Source organism: Fukomys damarensis, unplaced genomic scaffold (genome assembly GCF_012274545.1).
Source record: "Fukomys damarensis isolate Sample0158 unplaced genomic scaffold, DMR_v1.0_HiC HiC_scaffold_37, whole genome shotgun sequence".
NCBI lineage: Eukaryota > Metazoa > Chordata > Mammalia > Rodentia > Bathyergidae > Fukomys > Fukomys damarensis.
The window spans coordinates 22374821-22394765 of NW_022900949.1; the positions used below are offsets into that span (position 1 = coordinate 22374821).

General features: G+C 41.7%; 1 protein-coding gene across 3 annotated transcripts in view; it reads left to right on the forward strand.

The window, feature by feature from the left end:
* Nebl (nebulette) overlaps positions 1–19945 on the forward strand; it is a 338403-nt gene that overhangs the window by 175433 nt on the left and 143025 nt on the right. For 2 of the 3 annotated variants that reach the window (XM_033759732.1, XM_033759734.1), the window contains one exon: positions 3397–3504. In XM_033759732.1, the coding sequence (XP_033615623.1) occupies positions 3397–3504 (108 nt within the window). Of the gene's footprint in view, positions 1–3396; positions 3505–4365; positions 5156–5242; positions 5322–8862; positions 8944–11895; positions 12050–13383; positions 13518–14504; positions 14617–19945 lie in introns of those variants that run through there. The other variant, XM_033759733.1, reaches the window with a different exon arrangement.

Consider the following 19945-nt stretch of genomic DNA (forward strand, 5'->3'; position numbering starts at 1 on the left):
TTTTTTTTTCCTTTTTGCTTTAAGTCTTTGTTTATTGGTGTAATTAAACAGTGTCATTACAAAGGAGGAAACTTGGAGTGACTTTCTGCAGAGGTATAGCCACTGGCTAGATCACTTGCCCTTGGCTGATCACCTGCATTCTTGGCTGTCTTATTTTTGTCTGTTCTCGCACTCATGGTTTTTGTTTAATTCTGGGCAGGAGATGAATATGTGTAACTGTGCATTGTACAGATATCTACAGATACCTGCACACACTTGTCCACCAGTATGTGCACATATTCATACATAGAGTGTTGGTGTGCGCGTGCACACACACCCATAGAAGGTCGATATTGTGTAGCATTCAGGATTTGAAATAAATAACGTTTTAAGTTACTTTTGAAGACTCATATGGCAAATCCATTTGCTCATTTTGTGAATTGCTGACATTTGGATTTGAGTGCATTTTCAAAGTGTCTTCATTTGGTCTTGAAGGTATAGACTTGGAAATAAATGCTGCGTAACTGCCCAGATATTGTACACATTTTCTGAACTCAGATTGGTGTCTCTTAGCTCTGTCCTCTCTCCCCTTTTCCCTTCCTGTCCCCTTCTCACAGGAAGCAAGGGTCCTGAAGTTGGGGGCGGTTCCAGGACTGTTCTCTAAGAGAAAGCAAATGGGAAAGAAGAAGTTCCCACAGTGCCTGTTGCCTGGGCTCCTGGCTTCGGTCGTGACCTTTCCAGTGGGTTTGTACTGGTGGCCGGAGAGAGCCTGTTAGAACCCAAGTTAGCATGTGCTGTAGCTCTGGGGACACTTCTACAGTGACTTCATGTCCCACACAGCCACTGTCTTGTACCATTTTTCTCTTAATGCTTTTCACTACCATGCTGTTTTCCAGACTAGTTTGCACTGTGCCTTTACCATCCCTTGCGCTGTAACCCAAGATCTGTGAGCAGGGATCTTGACTCTTTGTTGCCTGCACGTGGAGTGCACTTGATGTATTAAAGCATTAGGCGCTCAGTAAATATTTTCCCGAAGAACAAAAGCTTGAATAAGCGAACCTTCAGGGGGAATATTCTGGAGAATGACATTCCTATATGACTGCCATTGCTTTTCGTGGAATCACTGTGAAACACTTTTAGAGAGAAACAAGATAGATGTGAGACCAGAGATGACAATTTTATATCTAAGGCTGAGCACAAGGGAAGAAAAGACATTGTTGCTTGGGAAGAAGCAGGGGTTTCTGAGAGAAGTAAGGTTGAGTAAGGGAATTTTCCAGAGCGTGCTTGCTGGCCGTTTCTTCCAGGGTGTGATCTAGGGCTCTGTTGTAGATTGGTCTCCTTGCTCTTAACCTCCTCCCATCCCCCACCAAACGGAGCTGGTTTCTGGTTCCTTACAGCACGTTCCTCTCTGACCTCTCTGCTTCAGTTCCTCCTTTTTGTCTTTCTCCCCTCTCTCCTTCATGAAACATTTTATCAAGCAGCTCCCTTGAGCCAGGCACGCGATAGGGTCAGGCTGCAAGTGGCTGAGATGTGAGAGAGCAGACCAAGGGCCCCAAGGTGCACAGTAAAGAAACCCCGACGCTCGAGCTGGTGTTGAGAGTGTCAGAAGAGGGTATGGCTGTGTACCACGCCATTACAAAGGAATGAACACCCTTTCAAATGCTGCAAACCACGTACAGAGCTGCGTGCACTCTTCTAAACCAGGCCCTCAACTAGGCACGCCAAAATCCAGTGATTCTTGTGTGTCTTGTGAATGTGGAGAGGATTGTTAAATGGAAATAACTCCAAACCATAATTTTGGAAGTTAATGTGTTTTCTTTTTTGGTTATTTCTAGGTAAATTGCTGTAAACATATCAGAATATACAATTGTGCTTTCTGTGAACACCAGTGTTAGGGCATTAGAATTTAGCTGAGTGATATTTCTTCTTGCCTGCTGCCAGCCTAACCTTGTCATCTTTCTTACTTTTATTATTTTACTGCTCTGCACCCTGGTGCTTACTCCCACAAAGCTAAATGGCTTCCCCGCTTAGTTAGGCATAAAACACCGCAAATGCGCCAGTGTGAGCGTCTTCACACATGCTGGGGGATGGAGGGTTAGAAGGATAAACGCACTCAGCTTTTTCTCTGGAATCAAAATATTGCAATTTATTGGATCTTTTATTTATGAGAATAATGTAAGAGGTTTAGTATTTTTATAAATTTCAGTGGAAGTAGGGGGAGAAAATTAGATAAAGTGATTAAGAATTGGGTAGATCTTTGTATTTGTTGTCATCGGGAATTTTTGTTTTCCTTTTTTCATCTCATCTGGGAGAAGAAAATCTTGCAGTAGCTCCAGGATAATGAGGCTGGGGAGAATTGCATATTTCAATACAGAAGTGACCCAAGAAAAACATGCATTCCTTGCTCAACTACTGGAACTTTTCACACACAGACAGGATCTACTTCCAGAATCCTATTTGTATAAGCTTCTGTAATTTCAGTTTTAATTCGAGGCTTAAAATTCTGAATGTAAAATGGAAGTCACACGGGATTTCGAAATGTGTTTGCGTATTTCCTGCGTGTGGGTTTACAATAAGAACAAAGCGATGTGGCCACTGCAATCATTCCAAACAGAGTACTTAGGGGCCCTGGCGGTAAGTGCTGTTTCCATGGCTGGGCAGGCAGTGGGACTGGTGAAGTTATCAGTGCTCTGGCAACAGTGACCTTCAGCCTCACCGGGTTATAGTTAGAAAGGAAATATATTTAAAGATCGAACACCGCGTCTTGGGTTCTTCGGCGCGCAGAACGCTTTTGAATGGTGCGGGGTGGCCTGCTTTATACATATTCGCACCAGCGTCTGCGTCCTTGACGCCTGGCAGTGCGGCATTTTGTGGTCAAGTCCAGACGTGACCCGGACTGAGAAGATCGCGGCAGCGCAGCTGTTGTTTGTGTGTCCCTCCTCCATTGGGCACTTCAGGCTCAAAATGATGCTTTCTCACCTGCGGGACAGGCCCGAGTGCAGGTGGATGAACTCCCCTCTTCCACGGTCTTCTTTAGGAATAGTGTTTGTGATGAGTATAATTATAGTCTATCCAGTATGACTTGTTGCTGTCAGCGTGTATGTGCATCGAGTCACCCGATCCTATCCCTGCACCAGTTAAATTGAGGTTGTTGTCACCATCTGACAGCTAAGACCCTGGAGGCACAGAGGGGGGAAGTGACTTGCCTGAGGTCACACAGTAGGTAGAATTGCTGGGCCACTAGCGGGTATGTGTGTGTGTGTGGGGGGGTGGTGGGCTGGCTTGGGCCCTGTGGTCTTTGAGGATGCTTCCTGCTGGGAGCTGTTTGTGGGAACAGTGGTCCCCGCCTGTCCTGAGTGGGATTTGGATTCCTCTGTTTACTTTTGTTTTTCATTTTATTTTCCTCCTCCTTGTTAGGTCAAGTACAAAAGGGATTTTGAAGAGAGCAAAGGGAGAGGCTTCAGCATCGTTACGGACACTCCAGAACTGCAGAGGCTGAAGAGGACACAGGAGCAAATCAGTAATGTAGGTGCCGTTTCCTTGGCGACATGGACACCCCGTCACGTGTCCCTGGGGGAACCTCGGGCTGGGTAGCTTGCTGTGAAATGCACGGTGCTCAGCGTCCTCACTGTGCTGGGTCCATCAGTTACCCAGACCTGCAAATGATGCATATCACCCCGTCACGTGTCCCTGGGGGAACCTGGGGCTGGGCACGGTGCTCAGCGTCCTCACTGTGCTGGGTCCATCAGTTACCCAGACCTGCAAATGATGCATCAGTTACTGCAAATGGTGGTGTCCTCTTATTTGGAATGGCTCTCACCTTTGAATCTTTGCAAAATAAGATTTTCAGAATTAAGTTAAAAAAACTGATAGTTTTTTTTGTGTGTGTGTGAATAAGCATAAAAATATAAATGAAAGTTAGGTACCTTAAAAAATCTCATAGTTCCTAATTATGTGTATATGCAGTTTAATACTTTAAATGACATGTTTGTTGAATCATCTATTACATCTAATTTTTGAAATAAACATCTGTACCTGTAGTTACTTTGGACTTGAAATCCATGTCTTGTTCAGTAATGTATTTTCCTTTAAAAAGAAAATTGGAACTAGCAGAAGGTAAGCATGTAAAGGTACAAGATCCCAATGATGAATGTAACTGTACTGCATACCTAAAATGTAGCAATACACTTAATGCAGGGGGGAGCATGACTAGATTGCAGTTTAGTACTTATCAAAGGTGGATAAACAGATCATTCTTAATTTTTGTACTCATGTGTGGTTGTGTTATTTCCAAAATATTGTATGAAGTGCGTCAAAATGTATTTTTCTTCAAAAATCAGATCAATATTAGATATCCAAGAAGAAATACAAATGAAAATCAACAGCTGTGTGATATAGTATTATGAGCAAACACGCAACACTGTTATGCTTGAGAAGTGTGTTTTGTGTGTCACTTATACAGACTCTAACATTTGTATATGTAAAGTTGTGTGATGTGCCCTTGATTTCTAGGCAGCGTTTAATTAGCAGATTGATTTGTACTCCTGGTGTTTGGGCATCATCATGAGATACATGTGTATATAGGTATAGATCAGGTATCACATTTTCAGGCAAAATTGTTATATAATTTGAGAAAAAGTTTACTTGTCAGAAGTTTAAAAACAGGCGTGTTTGATGTTTAAAAAAGTATGTGGAATAGGAGAAGGCAGAATACACATTTCCTTTTCCTTTTTACCCTGTTGCCTAAGCATTATCTGCTATTCTGTAAGTGTATATTTTGTGTTCAGAAGGACTTTTTCCTTCGAAGAGAAAGCGTGGAATTTTCCAGATTCGTGACATTGATGTCTTTTTCTGCCACATTCTAACAGCTTACTTATCATGAACAGCGAAGAACATTACCCTCATTTTTCTTCTTCTTTATCCTTCCCTCAAATCAAAAACCTAGGTTTGCTTTTCAGAATGCAAATTAGAGACGTATTCCACTAGCAGTTGCAGTCAGTAACATTTACTTCTTTGAATTGTTTTTGAGTATATTAAAAAATAAAAATAATGCTGCTGAAACAAAGTTATATCACAAATCTTCAACTACCACAGAAATTTATTTCAAAAAGAGCTAATGTTTTCAACTTAAGACTTCCATGCCACAGTTACCTTAAGGACTACGGTTGATTCACAGGTAAGCTTTTTAATTTAAATCCAAATTAAGTCAACATTCGTATTTAATTAGAAAAGAACTGATCATTTCACCCACCTTTATCATTAGCAGGAACGTACATATTATTTGATATCAGAGGTCGTTTGCAGATCTGTTCTTAATTATGCAAAGCCATCCTGTAACACAGGTATGTATTAATCTACCTATATCATATACATAGCAGTATATATCAAATACCAATTAGATTAAGCCTGTAATTTAGACAATGCTGGATTTAAAAACATACAATTAAAATATTTTTAGTATATATTTGCAGTACCTAATACTTACGTTCCCTGCGTGGAGCTGATATGTGTATATGGCACATCTGAATTCTTTTTTATCCCTTTCCCTTCTCCTCTCACACCCTCCTTCCATGTCTTGACCTTCCTTCCCATTGGAGAAAGACCTGTCTCTCTACTTCCTACTGTCTATCTTTTATTTTGCTCTTTATTTATATTCTGGGTTTCTCAAATAAGAGAAACCATGTGATATTTAAGCTCGTGTGTCCGATTTATTTCGTTTAACAGAATAGTCTTAAGGTACATCTAGTTTTGAATGATTCAAGTTTATCCTTTGTGGCAGAGTAGTGCACCATTGTGTGTAATTACCACACTGTCCTTTTCCATTCATCTGCTGATGCACATATAGGCCGCTTCTGAGATGTAGCCAGAATGAACTGGGCTGCTGTGAACATGGCTATGCATGGATCACTATAATATAATAATTTCACTCTTCTGGGAAGATAACTAGAAGGGGAAAAGCTAGGTTGAATGGAATTTCTAGTTTCATTTTTTTGAGGACTCTCTACTGATCTCCATAGGGTTGTACCAGTTTATATTCCCACCAACTATGTAGAAGGCTCCCTTTTTCCTCACAGCCTCACCAACGATTGCTATTATTTGATGTTTTGATGATGACCATTCTTTCTGGGAAAAGATGGAATCTCAGTGTTGTTGTAATTTGCATTTCTCTAATGGCCAGTGATGTTGAACATTTTTTCATGTATTTATTGGCCATTTGTACTTCTTCTGAGATGTGTGTGTGTTCACTTCACTTGCCCACTTTTTGATTGTGACTTTTATTTGGCGGGGGTCTGATTTTTTTGAGTTCTTTGTATATTGGAGATATGAATCCTCTGTCTGTGAGTAATAGCTGGCAGAAAGTTTTTCCCATTCTGTAGGCTGTCTCTTCACTCTGTTGGTTGTTTCCTTTGCTGTGCAGAGATTTTGAATTTGAGATGATCCTGTTTGCTGATTCTTGCTACTATTCCTGTACAACTGGGGTTCTATGCAGAAAATCCTATGGCTGTAACTTTAAGAGTTTTACCTTCGTTATCTTCCAGTAGATTGTGTTTCCGTTTTAACATTTAATTCCTTGATCCATTGTGATTTCAGTTTAGTACATGGTGAGAGATATGGGTCTAGATTCAGTCTTCTGCCTGTGTATAGCCAGTTTTCCCAGGACCATTTATTCAAGAGACAGTCTTTCCTCCAGTGTATGTTTTTGGGCCCTTTGTCAAAAATCAGATAGTCGAATGTATCTGGGGTTGTTTGCACATTTTCTGTCCTGTTCCGTTGATCCTTATGTCCACTTTTGTGCCAGTACCATGCAGCTTTTATCACTAACTTCAGGTCTGGGGTTTTGATGCCTCCTGTCTTGTTCTTTTTACCCAGGGTTTTGCTATTCTGGATCCATATGAATTTTAGGAAGATTTTCTCCAGTTCTGTGGAGAATGCTGTTGGCATTTTGATTGGGATTGTGTTAAATCTGTAAAAAGCATATAATTCAGATATCATCTTTTAAAAAATCTTTCTGCAGTGTCTGGATGTTAGCAACCACAGGAGTTTTATAAGTAGTTCTTTTAGCCATGATGAGGCCTATTAATGTCTGGGTAGCGGTAAAAAATATAGATTTTTCAATATAACTCTTAGAGACCTACTCCTGAATAAGGTAGGCTGTTAACTACTCTGGGATCTGGTGAATTTATTCTTCACTTATAGTACCACAATTACATGGCCTTTTTCCATTACCTAACAGGGTTTTCCATATTACTCAAGTATGTCTTTCTGTAAGAAATTTGGGTTGATCTGAAAAGTAGAACTTTGGTTAGTCCATTTCCAACACCGCTTTTGCTTAAACCCAGGGAACAGTACCCAGACAGTATTTTTGGCAGTGGTCTAGATTGTGTCTGTTTTGAGAGGAGGAAGGTGAGAAAATGTTTAGCCTGGGAAGACCCCAGGACTTTCCTGCTGGGGAGGGTGGGTGGGGCTGATTCATCTGGAGCATCATAAGGGAGGTGAGTGCATTAGAACTGGACGTTCACGAGGTGGTTGATTACCTACCCACAGTTTTCATTTTCCTCTTTGCTCTGTGTTCTTGTTTTTAGTTTATTTTGTCCTTGAATCATTTGTGGCTCTTTTAAAGCTGTCATTTACCCCCTTAGACTGAAGAAGGTATAAAGACATAAAGCAGTGAATTTAATGAGAACTCCTAGGTGTTTTGGGTAATATGTTATGGATGAATGGACATTTTTGATTGCTTGTGTCTGTGTCAATGTTATGAAAATTTTTTTCAGCCACTCATGTTCATTTGTCTAGGATTTGAAGTCATTTGGAAATGCCCACTCTGCCTGCATATGTTACTGAGGTGTGGGATAAAGTGCAACTATAAATTTCAAATTGTGTGTAATAAAAGAGGTGAGAGTGGATTAGCTTCACCTCCTTTCTTTTGGTCCCTGTAATGACAACATATTGAACACAGGAGATTTATTAAATAATGCAATTTAAAATTCTTCTGCTATGTTATCCAGTATCACTGCAGGAAGAACAACGAAAAAGGCAGGATTTAGAATTTATGTGATGGTTGGAAACAAACAGAACTTAGCTTCTAAAATAAAGAGACCCACCCCCCCGTGACATTCCAGAAGATACCTTCATTTCATTCTGTAAATTAATGTTCAGCTGGGTTTGGTTGTTTATGAAACTGAGTAATGGGTTTGGAGACAGGCTTTACGAGAAGCTGGCCCAGCCAGCTGAGCTATTTAACTGCGGATAATGTTCAGAGGGCCGAGTCTGCTTCAGGTCTCTCCCTGGCAGAAAGCAGCCTTTGTGGACAGTGCTGACCCAGGCCAGAGTGCCTTAAGACTTTCACAATGAAGTCCTTAATTGCCCTTTCTCCCTCCTTGCCCCCAGACTCTAGGGCATAAATTCAGAAGTGGCCCAGGCTTTCTTACACATCTTTGCATTTCTTTTAACAATACTTTAGGAATATGTTTTGAAAGGACAATATACAGACAGGAATTGAGGAATACTATGCCCTTGGGTATTAAAAAGACCCTTTGTCTTTCATCACGATAGTTCTGGCCTGTGTGGGTCATTGTGAAGGCTCCTTCTAGATTCGGGAGCTTGCTACCTACCCTCAGGTTCATCGCTAGGGCATTCACGGTCCCAACAGCAGGATGGTAAAGCAGCATCCGCCCGGCCTCCGAGAGACTCCTCTAAGCGGCAGGAGATTATTGATGCGTTGCCTTCTGCCTGTTTGCACACTCATAAGAGCTGCACTTTCAATTAGCTCAGACAGTCTGGGGATAAATTGTGAAATAAAATGGGAAAGTCAGACCCCAAGAGACTTTTACAGGCTTTGTGCTGTAGATAAAAACTAGGTATTTATTTGCTAATTTATTTCAGGGGGAAGAGAAATGTCACATGAAGAGGGAGGAAAAAAAAAGCCGATGAGAAAATCATGCATTTTACAGACTGACTGAAATAGTAAGTGCACCATTATTTGATGTCAGGAGTTGAGCCTGTCCCTGACACACAGGAAGCGTTGTGTGCCCGTGTCTTCCGGTTGTAGATTATTGGCCTGCAGCTGATTGTACTTGTACCAGCTTTCTACTCTTTGCTTTGCTGTGTCAGTAGTTATAATTTTGGTTATGTGTTCTTTTTTTTCCAAATATCTGGGCTTCTTTTGCTCCCACTTACAATTCAGCATACCCAGTCATAAGAAAATCTTACTTGTTTTACAAGAAAAGCTAAGATTGGAATCTTTTTTTGAGATCATAGGGGAAAAAAGTCTCACTGTAATTTGATATTCACATGTAATTTTTTTTTGGATACAACCACATAATTTTCCATTGATTTATTAGAATGTAAAATAAATTGTATACTCATTAATAGGCTTACATGGATGCTGCTAATTCAGTTCCCTGAGATTTTGTGAGTTAGCTTAAAAAATATTAGATTATTGGAACTCAGCATTGCCTGATAATTGAATACTGTGTCTATGGACTATTAAAAGATTTGATTGCAAGTTAGGTTGAATGTAAGGGTGAGCATGTGAGGCTAAGGATGATTATCTAGGGATTTGGTCTCTGTTTGTAATTTAAATAAATCACTTTGACAGAGACTGACTGTTACCACGTTCAGGCTGCTGACAGTGTGAAATTGAGTTGTACGGTGGACAGAAGACAAGCAGTCAAGAGAAATCCCCACAGGCAAAATTTGTTATGTAATTGGGTCCACTCATGCATGAGAGATGCATGCTAATTGTAAATCGGTGGCAAAATTATCGTGGAGGAGGCAATTAGGTCTTATGTGTGTCCCAACAACTGACAGAGGGGTTTCCATCTTCAGCAAACATAAAAAAGTTTTATTTATTTATTATTTATTTTTTTTTAAGGGAGAGAAAGGTAGAAATGACAAAGTCATTCAGTATGGAGATAGATTATTGGTTAATTTTCCTCCTCATACAAAAAATGCAACTTTTATAACTAATAAAAGTTTATGTGAAAGTTTCTGAATTTGAATAGTCAAAGGCACTGTACTAAGCAGTTTGAAAGGAGAACACGATGATATTTTTGTTAACAGAGATGATTAATTATGATCCAGTGGGTGAGATGGAAATCCTTGAAGGCTTGTGTTTTCACAGAGTGAATCTCCAAGTGGCTTTCATACATCATACCTCACCTCTGAATCATCGCAACCCTAAACTCCCTCTCATTCCCAGGCAGTAGTGAGTTGGCAGCATTATCTTTAAAGACATAGATTAGCTACGTCAAGGAAAATGATAGGGCTATAGCACATAGTTTTCTTCTAACACCTAACACACATATGAAAGGACTTTTTTCCTTTTCGAATACTTTGACCTACTCCATTTAATTAGCTCCCTCCTGGGGGAAGGGATTTCTATAAGGAATACACTTTCGTGAGAAGAATGTATGAAAACTTAGCTCTTGGTGCTTTCTTTCCAACTTGTGGTTCCCCGTCCACCTGGATTTGCTTTATTTTTCCATGTAGGGCAGAACTTCAAAGGCTTGAATTGTTCTTTTTATCCTCAATTTTTTTTAGCCATAGTCACTTAAGGAAACAAATCCATCCCAGACTAGTAATTACTCGTGCATAGCAGGAACAAGAGCTGTGGTTTAAAATGGCATTGTCCAGAGGGGAGCTTTGGAAAGTGCCACCATAATCCCACTTCTTTTTGGAGACAGATTAGGACAGAAAATGTTTTCTGAAGATCCTTCTTTGTAAGCTCCTTTCTGCCTGGTCCTATCTTTTCAGCTCCGCTGTGTTCAGACCCTTCGCTGGCCTGAGTTTCTCCTGCAGCCCCTAATTGGCCCGGTCGCCTTCCGGGCTCTTTCTGGTCCTTCCATTGTATGGTAAACGACATCACCAGATGAGTCTTTCTGAAATATCCCTTTCATCAAGACCCTAATTATGACCCACTACAAAACCTTCCTGGACTTCTACTTTGAGCAGGATAAAGTCTAATCTCCTAACCCTCTTAATTCTGATTCTGAGGACTCCCCACAATTGCTCCTAAATTATTTCCTGCCTTATCTTTCACTGCTCATTGGCACTGCCTGTTTCTTTGAGACCCGGCTGCTTGTTCAGTTTGGACTTTTGCATGCGTCAGTCCTCTTGTTTAGGATGGTTTCACACTACCGGTAAATGACATCCTGATCTTAGACGCACCCCGGAAAACACCAGCCACGACAGTCTTCCTTATCTCTGAATTACTGTCATGTTTGGGCTGTCATTTTTACCACTTGTTTCACGCCTCCTCTTCTATATTTTGGCTTTAATTAACATTTCATATGCATAAATGTCTTGACCCCTCTAACTTTGTGGAGGCTGCTATCATCCATGAAATTGTAAATTTATTTTTTTGTTATCTCTGAGAATGCACAACAGCATGGCACTTTCTTTCTTGTCGCTTGTTTAGAATGTGTCCCCATCCCTTCCTCGGGTTTCTGGATAGCTTCTTGACTGTTCTCAAGGGCTAACATATCGCCCCTCCTTCCCCTCAGGCTGTTGTCCGTATGATTTCTCGCACAGCCATTCCTGAAATGCACATTTGAGTATGCCATACTCTCTTAAAATCTGTCAATGGCTCCTTACTGTCTTTAGGGTAAAGTATAAAACCTTTTGCGAGGACTGTGAGGATGTTTCTGGCTTAGTGATAGTGGGGACCTCAGGTGGCTTCTCGTCACTACCCCATGCACTTTACATTTCTGCCTGAAAGGCCCTTTGCCCCTTCCCCGTCAGTGCTGGCTCAAAGATTCGCTCCTCTTCCCTGACCTTGGTCTACCCCGCTACCCTGTTAGTCTGCTTCAGTCGCTGCATTAGGAGCTTTCTTTCTCCAAGATAGGACTTCATGAAGATACAGCCTAGCATGTTTTGAAAACAAAAGAACTGCCTGTTTTTCTCCTTCTTTTTCAGAAGGGTTGCCTTTCCGTCCAGTTCTCAGTCTAGGAAAATAGAACCTTTCCTAGGACGGGTGCCACAGCAGAGCCGGGACTACCGGGACTACCGCGCCCTTCCAACACAGGGTGGCTGGTGCATGGCACAGTGCTTGGTGCCCCGCAAGTGCCTGGTAAGTGTGTGTAGAATCAAGACAGAGGCAGTCATTTTTAGACTTTTAACTAATTTTGTATATTCTTTCTATGAAGTTCTCCCTTGCAAGAAAATCCGGAGAGTTTAAAATTGCTTTAGATGGTGGTGATACCTGCTACTAGGTAACTCTGCTCCTTAGTGTTGAGTGACCTGTATCGTCTTATTGGAAGGTTATAGCAGTGCTTCCCCAGCAGAGCCGGACCCGCTGCGCCCTCAGGTGTCACCTAAGAATTTCATTACACAGGGAACCCGCCCCGTTTTAAAGTGTTGGTAACGGGATTGTTTTTTAATGTCTCACGTTAAGTATCTAAAACAAAAGTAGTGCTTGTATTGATTCACTTAGGCTTGGGCTGTCATCACAAAGCGCCACAGGCTGGATGGCTGTAAACTGCAGACATTTATTTTCTCACTGTCCTGGGTGCTGGGTACCCGGGATTAATGTCCAGCAGGGTTGGTTTCTGGTGAGGGCTCTTTTCCTAGTCTGTAGAAAGTTGCCTTCACCTCCTGTCAGGTAGACAGGGAAGGGGGAGGGGGAGGGAATGGGGAAGGGGGAAAGAGAGATTAATCCATCTGGTGTGTCCGTCTTAAGGACATGCATCGCATGGGATTCCACCCTCATGGCCTTATTTAACCTTAGCTGCATCCTCAAAGGCTCCATCTCCAAATGTCACATTGGTGTTGAGGGCTTTAAAATAGGAGTTTTGGGAGGGGATGAGGGAAGGGTGCAGTTGAGTCCAGAATAGGGCTAAAAAATAATCTCCATATATCACAGGGCAATTTTGAGGCAGTGAAGAGACATACGTTTTGTAAAAATGTTTTGAAAAATCCAAAGCATGATACAATTATAAGCTGCATCCTAAGTCGGTTTCTTGAGATGATGTCACCCTCTGCATGATGCCATTCCTGGAAAACTTCTGCATTCAGGTTTTAATTTTTCCATGTTTTCCAACCTGCACAAACTTAAGCAAAAAAGCAAAATCATGTCTAGGTGCTATTTTCAATCCTTAATTGGCCCCTTCAAAGCTCTCCTTATTTGCAGTATTGAGCCATAGTCAAAGATAACTTACAAAGATAAAGGTTGTAGTAATTAACGTTTTTGAAATTTCCAGGTCTTGGTTGAATTACATGGCTCAGAAAATAAGACTTTACATAACCCGGACTGGCACATTGGCCCAGGCAGACGTGAATAAAAAGGAAGGCAGGGGTCGAGATGCCACAGGGAAAGTCTAAGAAAGATTAACTTTTGGAAAATGTCTTAATTTCCTGTGTCTTATACAGATTTAAAACTTAAAAAGCATCTGAATTTTCTTTCAGATTTTAGTATATGTCTTGGGACATACCCATAGCGAGAATCTGGAATGTTAAAGAAAAATTGGAAATCTTACAGAAATTTTTGTGAAGTAGTAATAATTATGCCAAAGAATTATGATTTCAATGGATTTGGGGAGGTAAGTTTAAAGTTTGTTTTTTTTTTAAAGTTAACTAGAGTAATAGTCAAATATTATTTTACTTATTAGAAGGTCTTAAATCAAGGGAGACATGGTGTATATATTGCAAAACCCATTGATAATCCAAGCGTGTACAATTAAAAGACATTTCATGGTTTGGAAATTAGAAAAATGAGTATCTTTTAAAAGATAGGCACCTATGTTGTCTAATTAGCATTTCATTTTCCTAGAAAGATTATGTCATGAAAATTAAATTTTTTGCTCATGCTTTCTTCTATAGCTTGCTTTCTTTTGTGGCTGCCAGAGCTGTCTTATGGCTCTTTTTCTTCTTCATACAGTGTCGTGCAGTGCTGCTTGTAAAAGGATACTTCTCAATTTCTCTTTGAAGGGCCTATTGCTTTTGTGGGGACTCTCAGATTCCAGTGAGTTGCAAGGACAAGAAGCAGGAAGTGATGGCTACTTTTTGGCTGGCCCGTATATATTTTATTGATTTTTCCTTTTGTGGCTCTTTTTACTAGCAAAGTTAACTTTTAACTTGTTGGAATTAAGCTTGGTGTTATTGCATTTTTAGAATTATGAAAGTGTTAGAATTTCCCTCTGTTTAGCAAACTAGGAAAAAGAATACAGATTGAGGGAAAAGAATAGAAGGAAAAACCAAACCCCAAATCATCCTATTCTTCACTGATTGGTGGGTTGGTATTGGAGACTGAATCCAGGGGCTTGGGCATGGGGGACAGTCCTAATGATTACGGCCAAAATAGGCTGTAAGCAGTTAACCCCACATGCTAGAGAACCGCTTTACCTGTAAGCTACACTCAGCCTCTATTCCTCAAAACACTTGTTATTTTGGATTTTGGATACAAAGCGATTTCCTCCAAAGAAAATAATTTAAATATTCAGTTTTATTATGTAATTGTTGGGAGGCCTTTGTGGGCAAACTGCAGTTTTAGTTTTCCTTCCCTCCCGCGTTTCTTTCTCCTTCCACAGATCTCACGCTGTTGCCCATGCTGGCCTTGAACTCCTGGGTTCCACAGGTCCTCCTACGTCGGTCTCTAGAGTAGCTGGGATTACAGGCACACGCTGTCCTGCCTAGTTCCAGGTCTGTGTTTGGATCTCCCAGAACACAGTGCTCTGACTGTAAAGAGGGGTAGAAGTGGCCTTCACGGTGGCCTTATGCACATGTGTTTGTTCAGTAAACGTGGCTGCAGCGATCATGTTACACTAGGCCTAGAGAGTCTGCCAACAACTGAGGAAGCACTTTTCTGGGCACCTGTCCTGTTCTTGTAGGACGCATGGAGTGCCTGGGAAAGGCGCTAGAGGAGGAGGCCAAGGGTAGAGTGGGCATGAGAGAGAACAGCTGGCGAGGGGAGAGTGTGGTGAGGACAGGGACACCCACACCGGAGGGTTAGGGTGCAGGGAGTGACCCCAGTACCGAAGTGCGGCTTGGAGCAAGATTGTGAAAGAGCTGTTCTATTTTCAGCATACTGTGAGCATCAACAAAATCCACATTCTATAGGGGAGACCATTTTGGAAAACCTAATTATTGGTTCACACTTTTTGAGTGCTTCCGTGCGCTGAGCCCTTCGCTAGGAGGTGTGGGATGTGAGGACTAAAGTAGAAATGACCCCTGGCCTCATGAAGCCTACACTTAGCCTCTGCCCGGCAAGGAGATAACTTCCAGGGTGACTGCCTGCATATACGAGATAATTTACCTAACTCTCTGAGCAATGCCAGGTAGAAGGAAATGCTGGGTTAGTGTCAGTGGGAAAACGAACCCAAGTTTGTGAGCAAAGAAATGGAACCATGGGCATTATTCATTTAAGATGAATTTTAAAGAATTTTACTGAATTATGTTCTTGAATAGTGATTCATACTGGCTACACCGTAGGTGCAACTAATTTCGTTGTTATGTTTTCCTTTTTCCCTGTATCTGTTTTCCCTGTCCCATGTTTGCCTGACAGAATGGGTTCCAAAAAAGATCATTCCAAATTAAATGACTGCTGTTGATTAACAGACGTTTAAATGAAGATATAAATAGGTGTCTTCAATGAAGCAAAGCACAGCAGAGGTATTACATATAGAATGTCACAAATGTTTCAGTTATGGGCAGCTTATTAATTTCAGGATGGTTAAAGAGATCAACATCTTAAGTAATTGCATACTTGAAAAATTTTATAGACACCCTCTCTATTTTGGTTGCGATGCTTAAGATGAAAACAGTTAAAAGTAAGATATTGGACATTTTTCATCATCTCCCTTCCTGCCTCCAATCTTTATAGTGTTACTTTAAAATTTTAAGTTGTGTTACTTTGAAATTTTAAGTGTGATGGAATGCAAACTCGTGAGAAACTATTTTGCCTTTGAGAGATGTAGTGATCCATGTGCCGGTGAAGTGTGTGTTCTCTGTACACATCACGTGTGTACCTGTGGCTGTGAGCAGAGCGCTAAGAAGGGAAACGTAGACGTTGGTTAGGGCTGGTGGCGCTCCACCTTCCTGTTCTTGGCCCGGTCTGCGCTGACAGTGAGCCACTGCAGCGTTCCCTTGGTGCTGTGGGCCCTTTTCCTGCCAAATATTGTTCTCATGCAAGATGAAATAGCTGACTCAGTGTGGCCCGAATCTTGATCCTGCTGAGAATATGAAGACTCCTGCAGGTTGTAATACAGATTAGCTGGTGAGCGCTCTGTTGGAGAAATAAAGTGAGTTTCTCTAAATGAATTTAACAACTGCTGTGAACCTTTTTGTGTCCTCCAGCGTGAGCGTGCATGCTGGTAGTTAACCATTTATTTCCCTCATTTTCTTGAAAAGTTGCTCCAGTCCACCCCTGAGCATTTATTGTAAACACTTCCATAACTTTATTTTACATTCATGTTTTGCCAGATAAGCCACTTGATACATTAAATTACTCAGTATTGTGAAGGGTAGGGTAAGTAGTCATTATTTACTTGATTTCCTTAAGGAAGAAAGCCATATCTTTTTGTGTTATGAAATAAAAGGGCTCTGGTGATACTGATAGAATTCAGTAGGCCACACTCCTGGGTTATTTAGAGTAAACAGATTAGCAGATGACATTCTGATCACAGGCTTTACCTTATTGGTCCAAAAGATGTGGTATAGATAGCAAGAAGCCAAAATTATTTTGTGTTGCTTCTCAACGTTTTTTCCATTGCTATTTCTGCTTCTAGAGTTAAATTAAAGCTGATGAAGGCTCTAAATTCTGCAGGGATTATACTACTTTCCTCCTACATGAAATAAATGTAAAAATCAGGAACAATGCTACAAAGTATGGGTCAGTCAGATAACCTGAAAATAATCCGAAGTGTGTTCGCTTGTCGGATCACGGTCTTCTGTACAAGTTTGTGGAACTCTTGGCCTTGCATATGTACGAAATGTGCTCAGTCTGCCTGGGAGGCAGCTCTTCCATCTGCTTCCCACCTTGTTCCCATTTGTCTCCCGACACCCCGTGTGTGCGCGTGTGTGTGCGCATGCGTGTGTGTGATTTCTTAGTAAACATGTTTGTGACTGTGGTTTGCAAATGGCAAAGCACAACACGGCCGTAACAAACAAGCATTCATTTCAGTAGTGCTCTTCTGAATGTTTGCAGATGGCCTCATAGATTATTAGTGGGACTGTTTTAAGGCTCCTAACATAAATATTTAGCTGAGTCATTGTTTTTTCCTCGTTGCCACACATAAATTGGGTGGAGGGATGTTGGTCTGCGAGAAGCCTCGAGAAGATGGGAGCTGAGTTAGGCTGGCAGCTTTCCAATGAGCCCATGAAAGAGCCTCTGTTTTGGCCTCACCCCAGCAAGCGAGGATTTGAGGCTGATTTTAACTGTGTTTTCTCTTTATCTGGAAGGCTTGTTTGCAACTGTCTTGACAATCAGTCAGGCTTGGGGCTAGCACCAAGATATTTTGACTTCTAGTGTAATTGTAGTTTGTTTTGGACACACCCTTAGGTAAGTGCCACCTGGATTTCCAAGCCTAGGGTCCCTGATTTCAGTCCCCACATATGGACTATGCCCCATTTAAACTGCAAACTATAAGTCTATAGGCACGTGTCCAGTTTAAAGAAAGGTAATACAATGGGCACCATGTTCCTGCCACCCCCTTCTGAAACAGAACAGTTGTTGAAGGCGCTTGTGCTCCTTGTAGGTTTATGCCTCAATCCCTTCACTCGCTGCCAGCAGCACAAGGCCCATGGGCTTCTTGATCACACAGATTTTCATTGTGAGCCCCTGGAAGGATCATATGAAAATCTAATCCCCATGTGTGTAAACAACCTGTGGAGTTGGGAGGACGCATGGTCGGCTCCTTGCGTCATTAAAGCACCCTCAGTCTGTGAGGGACCCTACCACCTCCCTTAGCCTTCACTTCTAGCTGTCCAGACTCCAGCGAGAGCTGTCAGGCACTGTGTCATTGTGCACCTCTGATTGTACTTAGGATAAGTGGGATGAACATTCATGAAGGGCTCACTTGTGTGCTGGGAAATCTTTCATGTTTGTTATTTATTTATTTTTGGCAACCATCTCTAGAAATAGTTGTCATCATCTTAATGTCATGGGCCAGGATACTGGAACTCAGGGTGGATAAATAAGTTGCCCAATTGCATATAACCAGGAAAGAGCAAAGCTGGGATTTGAGGACAGGGTTTTGGAAAATTTTCCTCTGACCTCAAAGTGCAGTATTTCTTCTCTAAATCAGGACTTTGGGAGCATTGCTTACGTGTTTTACCTAAGTGTGCTTTTGCCGTAGCATGAACATGGAAGGCAGTAGTTTCTTTTGATAGTACAGAAGTTAATTTATTCTTGAATGGCATTTGGGAGGCCAGGTAATGCGCATTAGGTCCAAATTTAGAAGTTTCACATTTTTTGTTTTGTGGTACTGGGTTAAAGCCAGGGCCTCCTGCAGGCTAAGCAAGCGCTGTGCACTGAGCTCCACCCCAAGCCCAGGTTCACATTTCTTAATGCTAGGAGCAGAGCACCATCACCCCTAAGTAGACTGTCCTAGTCAAACGTGCCTGTGTGTGTTGGGGTACGAGAAGGCTTGCATTTCCCCAGACATTTTATGTGCGCTTTGATGTTAAGGTTCAGTGCTGCTTCCCCTTCAGGAATCACTTACCTTTCCTGCCTCACTCTCTCAGGAAGTACTTGCTTGGTGTTTGGCACTGTATTTCCAGATGGTATGGAGTCTAAGCACAGTTGCCCCCATCTTGGAGCACAGGGGAGCCTGGGAGTGTGTTAAGAGATAGATGAGGTTTGGGAGCTGGAGAAATGCAGAATAAGGCACTTGATGCTACCTGGGTTTGGTCACACGTGGCTCACCGAAGGTGTCACAAGATTAGTTTCTAAGAACAAATACACACAGGGTGGAGGCGAGTGGGGCCGGCAAGGAACTTTGCTCGTAGGCTAACTGCAAACTCAAGGAGAAGGATGCTGGCGCAGTGTGTTGGATGAGGTGCAAACAGTAATTGTATCCTGAAAAATTTTGAAGAGTAGCTGCAGGATCTTTTTTGAAAGGAATGACCCTAGATTTTCAGATCATTTGTTGAAATGTTGGGAGTATATTATCTCATCTTGTTCCTTTGGCCTGTATGTGTGCTGGATTTCACTGTAATTGTCATCGCGGAATCTTGGGCCCTTCGTGTTGATAGCTGCGGTATTTGTGGGTGTCTGTTTGGAGAATAAAAGGAACAAGGTCATGATTTCTTGCATCTCTGTATGTTTAAACCATGCCATTTTGAAAAAGTAACAGGCAGTTTTGTTGCATTGATTTAGACTTGAATGACAAATACTGAACAAAGGTGTCTGTGTGGTATGTAAATAGGGCGGCGGTGTGTTTACGCTCTGCCTGCGACCCAAGCCCGGGATAGCGAGTCTCAGACACAGTCTCAGGTTGGCAGGTCTGAGAGTGCAAAGCTGTATAAATATGTATGTCTTTAGCATTGCATGCAAATGCTACATTAATTCTCCTGCAAACAGGGAGAGGAAATCTCAGTTAGCTAACATGGGGACTGTTCCAGCCAACCTATTATTATGTTATAAAATAAGCTAAGACTAAATCTTGTTCTTATCAACAGTATTTGTAAAAGTTAGATGATGGCCATTGGGTAGCTAACTTTGAATGAAAAGCCCAGCTACCTCTTTGCTCATGGAGTGTGCCAGAGTCTGATGCTGACCAGGACAGGTCAGTAGGGGGGATTTGGATGGCCCAGCACTTGACCCCTGGTCCCTGTTCTCCTTAGGACACTGCACATGTCTTTTCTGGCAGCTCATGAGGGTGCCTGCTTAAGACTGTTTATTTATGTTTGGCTACTAAAGTCAGAATGCAGAGGATCAAAGTTCTAGTGACTGTATAGTTTTGAACAGCTGAGTTTGTGTGTTAGGAATTGAGGACTTGGTCCTAGTTAAAAGCAAAGGAAGAGTTAGTTT